We start from the raw sequence: 19015 nt of genomic DNA on the forward strand, positions 1-19015 counted from the left end.
GGCAGAAAGGAAACACCAAAAAATGATTATCGACTCCCCTTTGAAAGTCTCACCCCTCCTGCTTCTCCCCGACTGTCCTCTCATCCTTCCTCTCTTACACTTCCTCCCATGTCCTCTCTTCCTGTTCAGCTCCTCCCTGCAGCTGTCCTGTTGCTGTTGTTGTCCTTGTCCTTCTGTCTGCCAGTGTCTGGGAGAGCTAAGCCAATTCCAGCCCAGATTACAGTAATAAAATCACTGTGAGGCTGGGGATTAAGGTTTAGGCCTCTAAACACACTGGTCGTACAGGGTGGGGGGGGGGGGGGGGCGAGCAGGTGCCTGAGAGGGCAGGCAGGAGGAGGCGCATTTAGAGTGATTTCCTGATCACAACAAAGGGATTAGGATTTAGAGAAGTTAGTAACACAAGTGTCTGCGCTCACAAATCCATGACTTCATCTGAACAGAGTCGACCGGAGTCAACTAAGAAGGCGCTGACACAGTCATGAATAATGGTTACTGGGTCATTGTGTTACATATTGTAAAAAGCAGAGCATGAGTAAAATTACATATATGTATGAGGGGCCGTGTAGGTCACACACAAAAGTAAAATTTGTCCCAAAAACAATATGTATGTAATGTAATGTGTATGCATTTGTGGCAGCTATTTCAGTCATTTCAGTGTAGTTATGTTTCCATTAGATCAGTGAATCAGAATACATTCAAGCGGATGTAACTTGATTACATAACTAATCTAGCAGCAGTAACTTTAGTAGCATTTAATTGCTGCACCAACAATCCGACAAGCACTCATCTACAGTAGAAAAATGAAAGGTACATTTGTTTTTTGTTTTTAAAACTGATTTGTTTTGTCTGCTTTGGGAAAATGGAAACAAGCTGTAAACACATCACTGACATATTATCTCACCCTTTAAGTCAATATGACAAAACCTCATAATCCATACGAAAAGGTGCATATGGCAAAAACATCTCATTTACACATTCCCCAAACACGGCGCAACATTATCATTCATTTGGAGCCGTGTTTCTGGCCCCCTATGAGTTTAAGTCCAACATTGACTCTCCACCAACTCCAGAGGGAAATATCAGGCTCTTTAGCTGCTAAATGTTCCACTGTGTTCACCAGCCAGTCGCTAGTCTTAGTCAGCCGTTGGGATTTTTTTTCTGATGAAGAAGCTGTCTGTTGCGTTTCATCCGGAAAGAATGCCGATGAGATTGGTGAGCGCGAACCAAAACAGTAAAGTTGTGGGCCGTAAAAAAGTAAAAAAAGACGCAGAAACGCTCGTTGTGGAGTTGAGGACGACTGCAGAGTCAAGTGATAATTCTCTGTGGGTTCAAGCAACACCTTTCACGTTACATGTAGTCATTTGATCTTTGATTTAATTTCTGCTCTTGTGATCAAAGAATATATGTATGTAATGTAGGTAAGATTCCCACTAGTTTGTGTGTGTGTGTGTGTGTGTGTGTGTGCACTTTCAGTAATATATGTGGTTTCAATGAAATGTGTGAGAAAATGAACCGTGTGAATGATGGCTTACATGGCTCCTCATAACCTCAAAAGTGAAGTAAAATGTGTAAAAATGTGCAGCCGCTGCTCAGTCTCAGTTAAAACGCTTCTCTGTCAGGCAGCCTTCTCCAGCGGCTCACTGTGTTTGCTCGCCATCTGGGTCGGTCTGCACAGTGTGTGACATCTCCACAATGAGGGCGCTCCTCTGGGTGGTCAATAGTTACGTATAGTCAAGTGTGCCTTGGAATTGTGTACCTCAGGATCAACAAGACCACCAACCAGACTTTGTGTAAAATGAATAAAAGATCTGCTTTCAGGTCTAAATGACATTTCCTCTGGTTTCCTTCCAATGTCAAAAGGGAACTCTATGTTGGGTCACTAGTTTTGGGCACTTTGACAGCCAAAAGTGATTCAGTCCTCCTAAATATAGAGATTTTATCAATACCAAGTCTGACAATTTATTCTTGCAATATAATGTACACCAAGAGAGCTAGAAATATCCTCCTGCCTCGAAGTGACGTACCCCTATTCTACAAGTTTCTCTCTCTCTCACACACACACACACACACACTCACGACAGACGTATCTCTGACGATTACACGCTACGTGCCCCCACGTCAGCAGTGCACCCAAAAAAAAAAAAAAAAAATCTCTTTAGTTATTTATAAAATCTTTTTTTGTCCCGGAGTTAAAATTAAAAAAAGAAAAAAAGAAAAGGGGGTCGCAGGAAAGAGGGAGGAGAGGGGCTGTGAAGGAGGGAGAAGTGAACGAGAGGAAGGCAGCCTCATTCTCATCCATCTCTCCTTCTCCTCTATTATTCATCAGCCTCCTCTCATCCCTCGTTCAGCATGCTGATGGAGGATAAAATAGGTCAGAGGGATAGGCTGGTGCTCGCACGGTGACTGATGTCTTCCCTCACACATCGTCCCCCTCCTCCTCCCCTTCTCCCCCTTCTTCCCTGCTGGTGCCGCCGCCGTCTCGTCGTCCCATCTTGCTCTCTCTACCTTCTCCTCTCTCCGACACTGCTTCCCCTGCTCCCCCCCCCCCCCCACGCCCCTCTCATCTTTTGATGATTCCTGAACGCTGTCACTCCTCCGCTCAGCTCCCCTTCCCCTCTCTTTCTCTCTTCCCATTCTCCCTCTTGCTCGTCGTAGAGGAGTAAAACTCAAAGTACATGTGTTGCTGCCAGCTATCTGCAGGGGGCACACCAAACCATCGTATCCATGAGGCAGTCATCCTGGTATGAAGAAGAGAAGGGCCGGGTAAGCAGAAGAGGTGGGGACGGAAGCGACTTAGCGTGAAAGATGAAGAAGATAACCGGTGTAAAGCAGGAAAGTTAAATCAGCTATACTCCTTGGAGTGCTTTCCTCTACTTTCTGCTCAAACCTCCAATAAAACCCGTGGTTGTTATTAAAGGTACAGTCTGCCATTTTCAGGTGGGACTTTATTAGCAGGGTAGGGATTTTGCTTGCATATCCCTGCAATATTTGCAAGTTGCAACAGCAGTCTAGGCGCTGTTACCACTGTTCTCCACCTGTGTGATTGACTGCGCTGACAAAGATGTCCACCAGATGGGGACATCTCCCCTCTAGAAATATGGATTTTTTGTGTTAAGTGTTTGTTGTATATCAGATTTAAAAGAGAACATTTGCAGAGCAAACACATTGTGGTTTAATCATTCCTTGACTTGATGTTCATTGTAAACTGTGAAACAGTTTTCTCTTGCAGCAGGAAACAACTCCTTCTGGATGCATGGGTGCATAAACAAAAGATAACGTGTTTTATCTCCAATGGGCCTTAGAGCGGCACTAATTCATATTATCATACTAACAATGCATCAAATGACTGTGTGTAATGTGAAAGGAGTTACTCGTTGGTTTGGTTTCAGGGTCCACAACTTTACTGTTTTGGTTCACCACTTTTATCAACTTCATTTCCAGCTGATTTCACTAAAAAAAAGAAGCTCTGCTAAGCCCACTGTACACGGAGCCACTACCTGGTGAAAATAGTGGAGCATTTCACAGCTAAATATTTTTTCTCAGGAGTTGTTGGAGACTACGACAGCGCTAAAAGGAATAGAAGAATATTGGACTTCAATTGGATGCTAATGTCTTGTTTTGGAAAAAAAAATTTTAATGCAGATTTAAGCGTAGACAAGTTGTAGCTCTGGTACTTCGGGTCTGTGCAGCAACACAGGCTCTCTGTACCTCTGAAGAAATCTGAGACGCTTGCATGTAAAACTCCCGCTGTGAGATCACTGATTGGATTGTGACCAGAACTATTTCAAAGATTCAAGCGGTGGTCGAGCAGCAGTTTTCCCAGCGCGCTTCACTTTACAACAGTAAAGGAGGAGAAGAATTTAGCATATGTGTAAACAAGGAACCACGTTATGGAGAAGCTGTACAACATCGCATTTGCCAGTCGTCACGAAACCAAAACTACATGCAATTTAATTTCAATGCTCACCTTCTCCTTTCAGCACTAATTTCTCCTTTGCTTTACAACACTGGTCTCATGTTTGACAGCAGCAACATAGCTTAAAAGATGTTAACGCTATTTATTATCTAGCAAAGTCACAGAATAGAGTTGTTTCAGTGAAAAAGAGTGAAAACCGTTCTCTAATCACAAATGGAAAATAGTCCATGTATTCATTTCTGCTGTAAATTGAACAAAAATTCAACTTGCATTGCTGAATTATTTGCAGTACAGTTCAAATGACATGTTTTGTAAAAGATAATTACAAACAAATACTTCTCTCACACACACACACAACACACACACACACACACACACACACACGGTCACCAGTCACTCAGACAGTTTGGCACATCCCACTACTGGTCTTCATAGAAGACTTTAGCCATGGAGAGGGCGACCTTGGCGACCTTTTTGTCCTTGGCGTCGGAGCCCATGTTGGCGCGTGCCAGTGCTATCCAGTACTGCTCCGTGCGGATCTGGTAATCTGTCACCGTCTCTCCCTCCTGCGCGGCGGGGTGCTCGTCTTCATCTGGAAACACACATCACGGTCACGTTTACTGAGAACAGCCTCTAGCTGATTTCCTGCCAAATCAAACATCACCTTGAAGGACGGAGCCTATCTGCTCCTCAATACCCAACCAGCATATTTCATAGATTCAGGTGAGCAGGAGGGGCAATGGTCAGGGGGAGTCCAACCTTTTGTTAAAGGGAACACTCAACTTATAATGGCTCTGGAGGAGCTTAGTCAAATCTGAGAAAATAACCCATTACAGTTATCTCAGGCTGGGGCAGGGAGTCTACAGGTTTTTAACAGAAAGCCTACGTTACACACACTGGGCATGGAGGGAGAAAGATGCAATCAGTCGCATTACAGCAAATGCAAGAGCCGGCGCTTTTTGAGCTGAACCCACACTAGGGAGTAAAAATCCGGATTACAGCCCCACCGATACTCTTCTTTCGAAGCAGATACCAATGTCAATATTTGCTGATGGTGTTATATCAGACAATGTTTATTTTTGAACATAAACAAATAAAATATTCACCCGTACCGATACATTTGCAACAAGTTGATATCGGCCGATACATTCAATTGATATTTCAGATGTTTAGAAAAAGGGTTAGACTTAAATCTAGACCTTTAGCGCCTCGAGTCACCTACTGACGCCATAAGAGATTTCATATTATACATGTTTTCACGTGTTTGGAAGGTTGGTATACCTTATATATATATATATATAGAAATATATGTGTTTAATATCAAGCATATCCTGATGTTAAACAGATCCGAGATGCTCATTATAAATCACGCGAAAGGGTAAAGTGGAAAAGAAAGAGACAGATAAGTGCAAGACAGTGAAGAGGCACAATAATCCCTTGCCTTCCTCATCCTCGCTTTCCTCTTCAGACTCCTCCTCCTCCTCCTCCCCTTCTGCTCCTTTCGCCTCGTCCTCCTCCTCCTCCTCCTCCTCATCCTCTGACTCAGACTCTTCCAGCCACTCCTGGGTCTCTGTGGAGAAAGAATCATAAATCCAAATGAAATCTCACACCCTTCTCTCCCATCTTGTCGTCCTCCAACTGCTCTCCTGCGTCACAAGATATTCAAACAAGACAAGTCAGCATACTGGCTGCTGTGGGACTACCCGCTGAGCCGACGCTGAACACATTGATATCCTTTCTGTGTGTTACTACTCATGCTTTCCTAACATGTCGTCTTCACTCACTTGGGTCCATTTCAACCAGAACATCCCACTGGTCCATCTTGTGGAGGTCCAGGCAGTAGAAGTCGTTCAGGGTGAACTGGCGGTCGCCGACCTCGAACATCCCCCCGAATAGGAAGAGCTTGCCCTGACGCACCGTTGCCATGGCGCTGGACCTCGAGCAAGGCTCCACCAGGGGGGCCGAGGCTAAACGTGAGGGGATTAAAAAACACATGATTGTCCAACCTATCCCATATTATCTTAAATTAGTTTAGTGTGTGTTATCTTGCCATTGTCCTCCTCTTCCTCTTCCTCTTCCTCCTCCTCCTCCTCCTCCTCCTGAGCTCCAGGGATCACTTCCTTGATGGTCATCACCGTGCCGTCCTCGGTGACAATCTCCTTGATGACCTCAGTGGGTGCTTGAGGTGCCGCCGCCTCCTCCTCCTCCTCCCCCTCCTCCTTCTCTGCCCCCTCGCCCTCCGCTCCACCCTTCTTCCCCCTCCGTCGTTTCTTCTTCTCTGACTTGTTTCCCTGGACAGACAGAAGCAAAACGATAAACTATCGCAGACAGCGGCCCGAGCAGTTAAGCTCCACTTCATATTGTAATGCTTTGGTCACGTGCCAGAGGCTCTAGTCAGGACTTGAGGATTTAAAAGGACAAATGATGAAGGTAAACGATCAAACAGCAGTCAAACGTCCATAAAACAACGTGAGGCGTACATAACTCATTCAAAAGTCAATACTGACAGTCACCATTTAAAGATTCCTCAGAGCACGTGCCAACTTTAAAGACAAGCCTTTATAAAAGAATATGTGAATATGCATCATAATGTATTAGTAAGGGGCATGGATGCATGAAGTGCTATGTATTTTTGCTTTCATTCAAACACTCAAACAGGTTCATGGGCTTGTCGCGTACCCTGAGCAGGCCGGGGAACCAGCGGTTCTTCACGGTATCATATAGATAGAGGTCGTTGTAGAAGTCGCCCTCCAGTGACTCCTCCTCTTCCTCATCACAAACCCCACCAAACAGCACCGCCCGCCCCGCCGGGCCCACCGCCAGCGAAAAGCCCGAGCGAGGAGGGGGCTTGCTACCAGAGGGGTTCACCCTGGACCACGACCATTTCTCTGGAGGAAAGAGAAACAGCAAAGACAAATCACAAAAAAAAAAAATACCAACAAGGATAGAAACTGGGTAACTTCTCTTCTAATCTTTATCACCTGCACTGTCTTAAATGAAGAAGTCTTTTGTACCTTGGCCATCTTTGCCCTCTCGCTTCAGAAGAAACATGTCAGAGTGGATGGTCCCCTTCTCTACATCCTTCTTGACTCTCTAGATAAACACACACAATTATCAGCCAGACCACATCACAAAAAGTAGTATATTAGTAATATAGGAGAGGCACACTGGCACACGCACACTCACCACTTTAGAGTATCCCCCGTAGACTATGACGCCCGTGCCGTCGGGCGTGGAGGTCATCTGACAGGCGGAGCGTGGGCAGGGCGCGGAGCCTGACGGAGTGAGGCGTGACCAGGAGAAGGTATCCAGGGAGAACGAGTACACGTCATTGTAGTAGATAAAATCCCTGCGGGGGGGTGGGTAGATAGTTATGTTTCTGTCCACCTGACAAATGTAAATTCAATATCCGCTCTCCTTTTAGCTCTGGTTTTGGAGTCCACCAACTCCGCTCTTTAGCTGCTAAATGTTCCACTATGTTCACCAGCACGTTGCTAACTTTGTCTGTCTGCTGTTTGGTGCTGGGCAGGTAGAGTACAGGGGGTTTATCAGAGCTTTTCACTGAAAAGAAAATGCCTGCTGCTGCAAGCAAGGTTGATGAGAGGCCATAAAACCAAAGCATTGACGAAAGACACTTAAATGCTCTGTAGAGCTGAGAGGAAGTGCAGAGCGGGGTGATAATTCTTAGTGAGTTTGTCTCTACAAGTGACTCCTTTCATGGTGCACATCATTTGACCCATTCTTGGCATAAAAATATTGATTAGTGCAGTTTAAAATATATGTACAGTGTCTCAAGTAGCTGGAGAGGTCATGCTCTCCCACTAGGAGTCAGTAGCGTTACCTGCCCACTGTCCACTCCCTTACAGACATATTGTCCTTGTTCATTATTCAGTAAACTTCTGCCTACCTGGTGCTCTCGTGGAATCCTCCGAACACCAGCAGCTGTTTCTTGCTGAGGACCATCCGGTGGCCGCTGCGACCTGATGGACCCCCAGGCGCCCTGGAAAAACACAAAACTTGAAATCATTTCCGATCGCTGGTGTTTGTAAAATGATCATTATGAATACAAAATAAAAATCCACAGCAGTACGCACCTATGGGACCTGTTTTACTTAATCAAGCTTTATGAGGCTCTTTATTCATTTAATATAAAGTGGTATTTCTGGCCACTCTCAGATCCCTGTACTCACACATTAAATCACTGCCTTGCATCCATCATTACATCTATTTTTATGACCGTCCCCACATACTTGATGTTCTCCCAGGTGTGTGTAGCCAGGTGCAGCACCCACAGGTCCTTGTAGTGGTAGAACTGTTCACCGTTTGGGGAGGCAAACTCTCCCCCAAACACCCAGAGCTGACCCCCACCCTGGGGAACTACCACCGCCTGAAGGGAGGAGAGGAGGGAGGAGTGAGGCAGAATGGAGGAAGACAGGAGGGGAGGGAGGGGGCTGCATGTACAGAGAGAGATAAGGAGGTTTGATGTCCTCAGATTTAATTGGTTTTCTTGCAACAGGCCGTCAGCCGTGATGACTTTGCTGATAAGTCTAAGAAGAAGTTCCCCCTGATTGGCGCTACAGCAGTCTGCCCCCTAATGGCTTAAATGAAGAATCACACAATTGATCGATAACTTCCAAGCAAAATTATATTCCAGTGTAGCAAATGTTTCATTACCAAGGTCTATCAAATATAGCTGTAAACGTATTATGAACACCTGGCATTTGATTAATGCTAATCAGCTGATCTTTGCTTACTTGGAAGCGGTGCAACGTCACTAAAAGTGTTGCCGAGAACCGAATACTCTCATGGAAAGCTGAGAACTTCCACGGGCAGAGGGACAAATAGCGAAGAATGAGGTGTGTGATGGTGACTGTGATTGTCAAAGGCGGTGAAAGGATCCTGTTTGTGGGCAGTACCTGGTGAGAGCAGCGTGGGGGTGGAGGGTTGGGGATCTCTGATTTAACCCAGCTGTTCTTCTTGATGCTGTAGAAAAACAGATCGTTGTACAGGTACGTCTGCAGAAAAAGGCAGCAACACGTTTTTAAATCAGGAATTCGTTTAGTGGAATTTCTGCTGCGACATATTGACAAAACTGTGTGTGTGTGGGTATTGTTTACTACCTTCTTTCCATTGAAGAATTCTCCTCCAAACAGGATGAGTTCATCTTTCTCAGGATGGGCAGAAAGAGACGCACTCAATCTGAAACACATGAGAAGACATCAGAGACACGTACATGACTGACAGGCGTGATTCAATGGTTCATGTCACAACTCTGAAACGTCTTCTTAGCCACGCTAGCAGCATGGCTCTAGGGATGGCAATGTTGGGTCCGTCGGACTGAAATATCTCAACAACTGTTTGATGGATTGTCATGAAATTTGGTACAAACGTTCATGCCCCCCTCAGGGTGATTTGTAATCTTTCTGTGTTCCCCTGAACTTTCATCTAGCACCACCATCGGGTCAAAATTTGGTTTATGACCAAATACCCGCAAAACTAATGACGTTCCTGTCGACCTCAGTTGTACCTTGTGTTTAGTGCTAATTAGTAAATGTTAGCATGCCAACATGTTAAAACCTACTGATGCCGATACCTGATACATGCTATCAGCATTTTAGCATAACACCACCAATAACAATAACACCAACCTTGTAAATTCATTTGGAAGCTAAACTAGTTTGGGGTGTGTGGAAACCTCATGATACTCATCTACGACCGTATGGTGGAGTCAGTCATTACATTTTCTGTTATTTCTTGGTTTGACAGTCCCTCGACAGGTGGCGAGAACAGGATCCATCACATAGTTAAGAATTTGAGCTTCTCCCGTCTGGCTGGAGATTCAGATTTTCCAGGTTTAACAGGGCAAGAAATCACTTTGTCTCTCATGTCATTAAACATGTTAAATGCTCCAGATGAGTCAGCGGATGATCTCGCACATAAAAAGTGTTGGCTGGCAATGGTGACGTTGTTTTAACCGTCCTGGATGTTGATGTACATTGTTTTAAGTGAGCTAGTGATGCATTTGTTTGATGTATTTCATTATGTCCTATGGTCAAGCCTGTGTGTGTGTGTGTGTGTGTGTGTGTGTGTGTCACTTGGCTTCAAGACAAATTTCCCAATGTGGACAATGAGGCTGAAGTTGAAGAAAGAGATGCGGTCTTTCACCTTGCTGACGGAGGTGGACATGTTGTCTCTACCACTTGGGTCTTCTTTGCATCCAGATTCTGAAACTCAGCAATCATTGCCTCCAAATCGTCCTGGAGACAGAGAAGGAAGGGAGGAAGGATTAAAGGTAGAACAAAACCAGGAGGATGTTAATGGAGTTCAAAAATAAGCTAACGTTGGGGGGTCTTAGTAATATTACAGTTGTGTTACCTTGCACTGATTTAGTTAGCACTGTGCAGTGAGCATACCAATAGCTAGCTAAAATAATGTTTAACTAACATATTAACAGTCACTTGTACACAGCGACAAAGCTGACGTTAAGTCCTCTTTGTGTCACATGAAAAGTACAAACATGAACATATAAAGTTAGCGTTAATCATTTAGTCCAGTTTGTGAGTGGTACCTCCTCTCGTTTGGACCTCTTTGAAACCTTTTTCTCCATTTTGGCAGCAGTCTTCTCCGCTCCCTTCACCTTCTTTTCTTTCTTGCCCTTTTTGCCCATGGCTGCCGCTGTGACTGCACCGACAGATATCGTTAAATTCCCGGGAGTTTTATCAGTTAACGTAAAGTAACTGAACTCACATGGACATCCAAACAAACTCGCATGGCGAATGTCGACGCTTTTCCTCTGACAAGTGAGATTTACTTCCGGCAACAAACAGGACGTTGGCGCAGTGTGGGACTGTAACAGCGCCCTCTGGCGTGTCGGAGGACATATAGAAGTCCAGGCTTTGCCACTGAGCTCTAAACTTTGACTTTCTAAACCACAGACTGCACATGAATGCATTTTTATATAGAGTCCATGTTCTAAACATACCAAGTTCATTATCCTGTTATCTCAGACACACACATAGCTACATTCATGGTTAAATATGATTTATCCTGAATAAAGATCAGCCAACAAACCCAGGGCAAAGGCAAAACATTTTAAGATTTGTCTTAAGTGGCGGGGGAAAGTAAACATTTTACTCTTAATAATATTCCCTTGATGTAATGTGTGTTTCACACATTACTTATTACTCATTACTTGTGTTTCACACATTACTTAATATATACACACATATTTTTACATATTCTATGTATGTACATGTATGTATGTAGGGGCAGATTAATGCATTAGGGGTCCCCGAGAGAAAAAAAGAGCCACTGGTCCCTATTGTTTAAGGTTATGTACCATGTAAGCATAATGTCAACGGGAATATCGAAACTAGATTTTGACATATGGCCGCTGTATAAAACAGGGTCTCAAGATTGGATAAAAAAAAAGCAGAAGCAGCCTTAAGATCCTTATCATTTTAGTTTTTCACATTACCAAACACATTTGTGATGAATGAAGTTGCAAAGTAATTAATTGCCACACAGACACAGCCCCAAGTTTTGGGGGTCCGCTGAGGGTCTGGGGCCCCGGGGCGGTGGTTTGCTTTGGCCAGTTATACCATGTAAAGCAAAACCATGGGTCATAAACTCGCTTGCTGATGATGATGATGATGATGATGATTAGTACTGAGTGGTGCTGTGGGTGTCAACACACTCCATGTTCCCATGTGCATCATCTGTTTGTGTGTCTGAATACACGTGTCCATTTATCTTCGCTGTGTGTGGAATGTCACAGAGAGAAACGACAGGTACTAATGAGCACTGAAGTGTCTTGACACCCTGATATCACTAATATCCCTCTCGACAGGCCCTGCGTGAGACTCAGCAAATGGAGTCCCGCTTAAGGACACTTGGACGGCAGTACACATTATCATCAGAAGGGGGCAGCTGTGTCTTTCTTTGGACCCAAGTCATTTAAAACCTTTACAGGCGACTTGAAGCGCGGCACTGCAGCAGCGTGACACCTGGAGGGCGTGTTGCGTTCATCTCCTCTGATAATTAGAGTTTGAGAAATATTTTAGTGCCTGACACCCGAAGAGATAAAATGTCCTAAAGCGACACCTTGATATTGAGTAATGATGTCTGCTTTGTGAAGGGAGGCTAATTTTAGATATTAATATATATAACAAAGCCCACTGCAGAATTAAATATGGCAGTCAAATGATTGATATATATATATATATATTTCTTTGACAATATCAGTGTATGCAGATAATGATCCTTTGAATGGATCGGCCCTCTCTGGTGAAACGGAAGTCTCATCTCACCCCTCTTATCTCCATCACTTGTAATTATTTCACGTCTGTTCCCTGTGATTAAAAATGGAGGACGCAATGTTTAGAGCTGACCTACGCGTTCATCAAGGCTCCTGCCGCGGCTATCAGCCCTTTCCAGCCATCTGTCAGCATATTGTTATATTCATTTTTCCTTCCCAGCATCTACAAACACCCACAGAAGCTCACACACACATCAGCTGACCACACACACACACACACACACACACACACAGCACATGACTGCGCTGCCCAACACCTCACTCCTGACTGCTAACCTTTTGGTGCTTTAGTGAGCCCCCCCCGTATGTGCAACTGGGTGTGTGTGTGTGTTTCCATGTGAGTAAGGCACGGGATGCAAGTGACTTCCTACTTCCGTTTCGAGGCGTGTTTGATGTGGTCCTCCCTGTGTCTGTCTACAGTAACAGAGAGCGAGAGCAGTCTGTCCAGAGGGACATGTTAGCGGAGAGCCCGAGAGACTACACCCTCGTCTCCTCCACCTCAGGGCAGTCACACTTTTCATCACAAGTTCTCCACTTGTGCTGCCACACATCCTGTCAAGATGACCTGCAGATTCACATTATATCCATGTCCCAAAAAAAAGAAACACACCCTCAATGCTGGGGGCCGGACCCCACTGACACATTTCATTAGAGTCATGCGGGGACCCGTAAGACAGGGGCCCATAGACGCGGACCTTCTGAAGTATGCAGAATGTAGTTCCTCGCCCTTACAGGCGAAACACGTGGCATCACACGCCCTTGGGATATAAGATATACTGGTGTGATCAGACAGATAAGCAGACGGGGCGACACCCGGAGAGTATCCCTCCGCCAGGCCTCCGATGGCGATGAAAGCGCCCTGCTTGAAGCGACCGGTTGTCCCACATGCAGGTGTTGCTTTTTTTGGTAGCGGGGCACTAACCGCTCAGCGAAGCCGGCGTGTTATCATCATTTAAATGCAAGTGAATCAAATTCTCTGCCCACACCCTCAACATCGCCCCAGTGGTCGTCCGTGCGTCATCCCTGCGAGTTTATGCGGACTGAAAGTAGGCCGCGCAGGCTGTAACCACTGACGCGAGTGGCGTGAAGATTCCTTTGTGAGACATCACATCAACTAGTTGTCCCCAAATAAACAAATAAAAGTTGACTTGGCTTCGTTTGAGTTTCGTTTTTACTGGACTTGATTTTACTTTGAGTTTAATTGAGTTGACTTTTCTTTGCTTGGTTTGAATGTGTTATTTTACTTGACTCAAATTGACCTGGTTTGGGTTCGTTTGATTTTAGATGACTCGACTCGACTTGTGTTGACTTGGCTTCGCCTGTTTCAGCTTTTGTGAACATATTGATCTAGTTTGATTTGATCGGGCCTGTTTTGAGGTTATTCGATTTGATTAGACGTGGACTGTCTCTGTGTTGGTATGACGGGCCGACTGCACTCGGTCTGAAATCACTTGGCTTTGCTCGGCATGACCTCGTTTTACTTGACTGGATTCAAGTTAATTCAAGATCATTTAACTGGACTTGACAACACAGGTACTTTTCGAGCCCCGGTCAGTGAGCCAAAAGGGAACATGGACATCTTCTCTAAATAAATGTTGTCTACTGTGATGAAGACAGAAGAACAGATGGCTTGCCTTGCACCTGTGCCCCTCGGCGTGAATACACACACACACACACACACACACACACATACGAGTGCGTTGGTGACTCAGCGTCCTTGCGTCAATACTGTGCCGGCTGCCTGTTAGCCCGAACGTCTGCTCGTGACTGACGCTGGAGGGAGAGAATAAAGGACAGAGGCGATGAGATTAGCAGAGAGATGTTGACACCTGAAAAGATACCCAGGCTGTGATTCTGAGGGGTTTTTGAGATAGACGCTGTTGCTGCGTGCGCACGAACAAGAGAGCAGGAACACACACGACGCGGAAAGCTGGTATCATCCTGCTGCTGTTCAGAAACAAAGCAGCCGATCCTCATGCTCAAATGTACTTTCGCAAATTCAAGCACACCCACATACAGTATATGTATACAATATATATACAGTATACAATATTCATTTTCTGTTACCTGTTACCCTGAAATCAATATTATCCCAGATCTAATAAAATGTCATTTTATCCTGAGCCCCCAGTGTTTGTGTTTGTCTGTTTCCATCGCGCTCGATCAACATTTGGCGAAATAAGCTCACTTGCTTTCTTTTTCAACATGCTCGGAGTCATTCCAGGTGCACAAAATGAAAATAATTCCAGTAATGCAATGCAGAAGTACACATATTCACTATGCATGCTTGGTAAGGACAGCTACAGATATAGAAATACAACAGTGCTGGTCAACCCTGTCTTCTTGCGTTTGGCCACAAGTTGTCATCCACATCACAACCCATGTCCTCTCTTGTAATCCACCTGGGAAAGAATCTTTTTTGTGTGTGTGTGTGTGTGTGTGTTCATTGTGTCCAAGAGGGACATCTGATCATGTGGCTGGTGGTCATAAACCTTCCACCTCCGTGAGGAAAATAACTCCTCTGCCGGGGTTGGGGAATGGAGCGGAAGGCAGAAGGAAAAGCGTAAATGCAACAGTTTTGACAATAGTGTGTTAACATGCGCAACATTGAGTGTAAATACACAGAGTTCTGGTGGTGGTTGAGTGAAATTGAGAAGATGTGGCAACTGAATGCATTTTGTGTCAAAGAAATGAAAAGTGGTCCACAGTTTCGTCCACAGTGACTTCTTCTGTGCTGACTGTGTGAAGAGTTTTGAAAAAGTCAGTGCAGTTTTGACAAATGAGCGTTAGGCCACAAACAGCAGCAAGGCAAATACAAACACAATGCAGAGGTGTGTGTGTGTGTGTGTGTGTGTGTGTGTGTGTGTGTGTGTTTCATGTCTTCTTCCTCTGCGCTCCTTTAAACCTCACAAACAATAGAGGAAGACAAACACAAGTGACTGTTTGATCCCAGTGCACCACCCAGTGTGTGTGTGTGTGTGTGTGTGTGAGCCTCCATGCACATGTGTGTCCAGCATGTCCCAGGGAGCATGTATGTGTGTGTGTGTGTTTATACGGGGAAGTGAAAATCGGAGCTGGCACCTGTCAGTGTTCTCTGTCGTGTGGATATAGACTGTTTGTTGTGCTGCAGCCGCCGCTCTGCCCGGTTTCCTCTCCCACAGCTTTTATCAGCAGCCGCAGAGTGTGGGAAAGAGAGGAAATAGTAGAAGGAAGACGTCATTTTGTCTATTTTGTGTAGCTGTCAGAACTCCTCCGTGGAGAGGTTGTGTGCGTTGGACACAAAGAAGCAAAGTGCCGTCCTTCAGCACAATTTTGACATACTTTACTTGAGTAATTCCATTTCATTCCACTTTGCACTGCAAATGTTTCCACTCCGCCGCCTTTATCTGACAGCTTTAGCTACTATTTGCTTTTGTAGTTTCAATGAGCCCCACCGTTACCAGTTGCAACATTAAAGTCATGCTTACACATGAATTCATCCACATTTTGCCGCTGCTTTTACTTATGCAAAAGATCTGACTGTCAGCCTGACCCTGACGTGAACCTCAGGGCTTATCTGAGTTCAGTTGATGCATGAACTGTGTCTGTTCTCTGGGACATCCAGTCCGTATGAACACTCCTTTCTTGTTTCACAATGCACTATTACTTGTTACCTTCGTGTGGTTAATGTTACAGCCCATAAACCTCCTATTAGATTCAAAATGGTGCAATGTCACCCTACGTTTGCTTCTTTAGCTGACCCCTAAGAAAATAGGTAGCTGAATCAATGCCGCTGTAGTTCAGTTTCAGTCCTTTATTTTTTTTTTTTTATGCTTCTTTGATATTAAATAACAATGTGAAACTTTGGATGAGGTTTTGGGTTCATCAGTATATTAACTGGTCCTCAAGATACATATTTGACTTCTGGATATGGCATGTCGCTCAGGCACACTGCGTTTTTGTTGTTTTATTGCATTACATTTGTGGCATAAGTTAGCATAAAAATACGTTTCTCTCTTGTGTGGGTCCTGCCGGCATCAACGTTGTGGGTTAAAGTAGAACCCCGTGGTAACATGATTAGCATATTTGGTTTACTGCCCACGTGGTTGATGAGAGCGACTCGGAGAAAACGAGCTAAGTAATTTGATTCCGCGTTTACTTCACGTTCACTGATTCGTGTCGGTTAAAGAAGATGACACTTCTTACTATACCAACATGTTGATATTCCTGCTTCCAGAGCAGCTTTCGCTTTGTGGGAAATGTCTGCAGACCTGAGCGTCCACTCCGCGTGAAGTGAGGCCGGATAAACAGCCATGTGAGCCTGCTGGCCTCTGAGGAGTGACACAATGCGTCCACTCATTTCACACGGAGGTGCTTGACATTTACGGAGCCTGGTTTTCCTCTAAAGGCTTGCAGCTTGCGCGAGGGAGCGAGGCTTGTTCATTAATTTCGTTCTGAGACTCGAGGAGGCCTGTGTGCGGGTTTGTAATTTGGAAGTATACAGATGTGGGTCAGCAGACGTGGAGCATACGCTCGCCCTCATCTGACTCAAAGCTGGGTGGGTTGTAGAGGCGCAATCACTCCGCTCACCTTGAGGGAGAGATGATTCTTTATAGCACGAGTGACCCCCGCTGGCAGTTTTTTTTTTACGGTTTTGTGGTTTTGCGAGCACATGATGTACAAATGCAACAGAAGCTGTTTTGTCACTGCCCATCACCAAGCCCCCAGCAGCCTTTAGACATCGTGGTAAAGCTTCTTTTCTTCCCCGCACTCTTAACATGTCTGTGCTTTTCATAACATGGTGACGGGCTGCTTCACGCTGTATGATTGATTTTTCCCCCCTGTATGTCTGATGATTAATGAGCCATGTTTCACTAGGGCTGCTGAGCAAGTGTTTTATTTGTTCAAAAAGTCTTTTTAAGAAATGTGAACTGCGTGGAATATTTGTAAAGAACGCTCCGATATTCGGCAGGTCCGCATTTGCGTGCTAGCGCGTGACTCGTTAGCGCCGGTCAGTCTTTTGAGACGTGTCTGATGGGTTCACTGGACAACGTATACGCACATTTCATTACTGATGCATCGGCGTGATTGTTTGGATCACACTGATCTACACCTGATGTGTGCAAGGTTGAAGTGTTACACGTGCAGAGCATGTGTGTTATGACTCAGTAAGGATGTGAGCTGTCGGCAGGTCATTTGTTTGCGCAACTGCAGCTTGTTGGCTCACGCCCGCTTGCTTTCACTTCCCCATGAGTGATGACCACACCTTGAAGTTGTTATACGGAGATATGGGAGCGAGACAGCGAGTATGCAACAGAGCTGCCACTGTGCCCTCGCAAACAGTGTCCTGATGGTCTGTGCTAGTTTCCACTCGAAAGCAAGATGCTCTTGGTTTCCATCTGACGTGCCAAACTAACCAACCCAGGGCAACAGGTATCAGACCATCGTTTGAGATATTTTGTGAACCACTGGTTAAAGGTGATCACAGGATCATTTGCAATAGATGGCCACAGCTGGACAGGAAGGACGTCTTGGAAACGCCTGCAGCTTATTCAAGTTCCTCAAACGTGTTTTCTTTGATTTAGTCTTTCTAATTACTGGGTCTGGGGGAAGGAGAGGCATTCCTCTTTCATTGGGTCATTGTTCAGCAGATTTACAGACCTCTTTTCACCGATCAAAGGGGCAGGGCAGTAAAACAGCGGGCCCACGTCTAGAGATGCAGCTATGGTCCAACGTTCTCTCGTTATGTGTTAAAACAAAAAACTGAGGAATCCAAATGTTGATTTCCAAGTTTTCCTTCCTGTTAACTGTTAAGACTATATAACAAATATTGTCAGAATCAGAATCAGAAACTGTTTATTGCCAAGTAACATACATTACAAGGAATTTGCTGTGGTCTGAAGGTGCTAATGTTTTGATAACAAATAAGTAGAATATAAAAGCTAAAATAAGAATAAGAATAAAAATGAAAATAAGATAAGATAAATAACAACAGTGCAGTGACCAGAATAAAGTAAAGTGTCCAGATAAAGTGTCCAGTAGGGGGTGAGTGCGTTAATGTAACGCAGTGGGGACAGGGGTGATGTACGTTAATATAACGTATAGCTTGTGTTTGTGTTCTGGGGGGGGGTCAGTGAGAGTTTGTCAAAGATATAAGTCATAGATATAAGTCAAAGAATCCAATAATGGAAGTACATTTTCAAACTACGCAGCCCTATACCTACACAAACAAACACATACACATGTAGGTATTCCCCCAAGTCCCATGATCAGCTCTCACACATGCATCTCAAGAAAACCCTGCTGCTGCTGCTGCCTCTGTGTCCTGAGAAGTGACCCGGCAAGGACACTCGGGGTCAGCTTAGGCCTCTCTGTGAAATGTTGCAGCAACCTGCAGGGGCCCCCTCTACACTGCAATTTCCTAAAACGCTCCTTCAGAGTAACAGAGTTTGTGACTGTTGCGGGGGTTTGGAGTCCTCAGTAGGCTCTGCTGGAGTGTGGTACAGGGATTTAATGCTTGTTTGACAACATCAGACCTGGACACGGTTAAAGCGTTCGCAGGTGTACCGCTAAATGCTCCACTACGTTCACCAGCTGGTCGCTAACTTTGTTGCAGTTGGCGTACAGCTAGTTTTCAGAGGGCTTTTTTGGGGCTCTAAAACAGCTGCCTGCTTATGAGAGCCGTGAGAGTGAACCAAAACATTAAAGTTGCAGGTCGGAAAACCAAAACAATGAGCTGAAAGACTCCAATGCTCCGCAGAGTTGAGGGCAACTGCAAAAATGGCGGATAATTCTCCGTGGGT

At 45.0% G+C, this 19015-nt stretch overlaps 1 protein-coding gene across 1 annotated transcript; it reads right to left on the reverse strand.

The window, feature by feature from the left end:
* Positions 1-3185: 3185 nt before the first annotated feature.
* On the reverse strand, positions 3186-10658 carry klhdc4 (kelch domain containing 4). Its single transcript, XM_070907507.1, has 13 exons — positions 10485-10658; positions 10082-10173; positions 9037-9115; positions 8833-8931; positions 8167-8303; positions 7824-7916; positions 7103-7265; positions 6937-7009; positions 6596-6804; positions 5967-6207; positions 5701-5883; positions 5358-5486; positions 3186-4508 (listed from the first exon to the last, which is right to left on the reverse strand). Exons 1-13 carry the CDS (start codon positions 10581-10583, stop codon positions 4336-4338), a joined length of 1770 nt encoding a protein of 589 aa, XP_070763608.1. The 5' UTR covers positions 10584-10658; the 3' UTR covers positions 3186-4335.
* Between the last annotated feature and the right edge of the window lie 8357 nt (positions 10659-19015).

Source organism: Enoplosus armatus, chromosome 6 (assembly GCF_043641665.1).
Source record: "Enoplosus armatus isolate fEnoArm2 chromosome 6, fEnoArm2.hap1, whole genome shotgun sequence".
In the NCBI taxonomy this organism is placed as follows: domain Eukaryota; kingdom Metazoa; phylum Chordata; class Actinopteri; order Centrarchiformes; family Enoplosidae; genus Enoplosus; species Enoplosus armatus.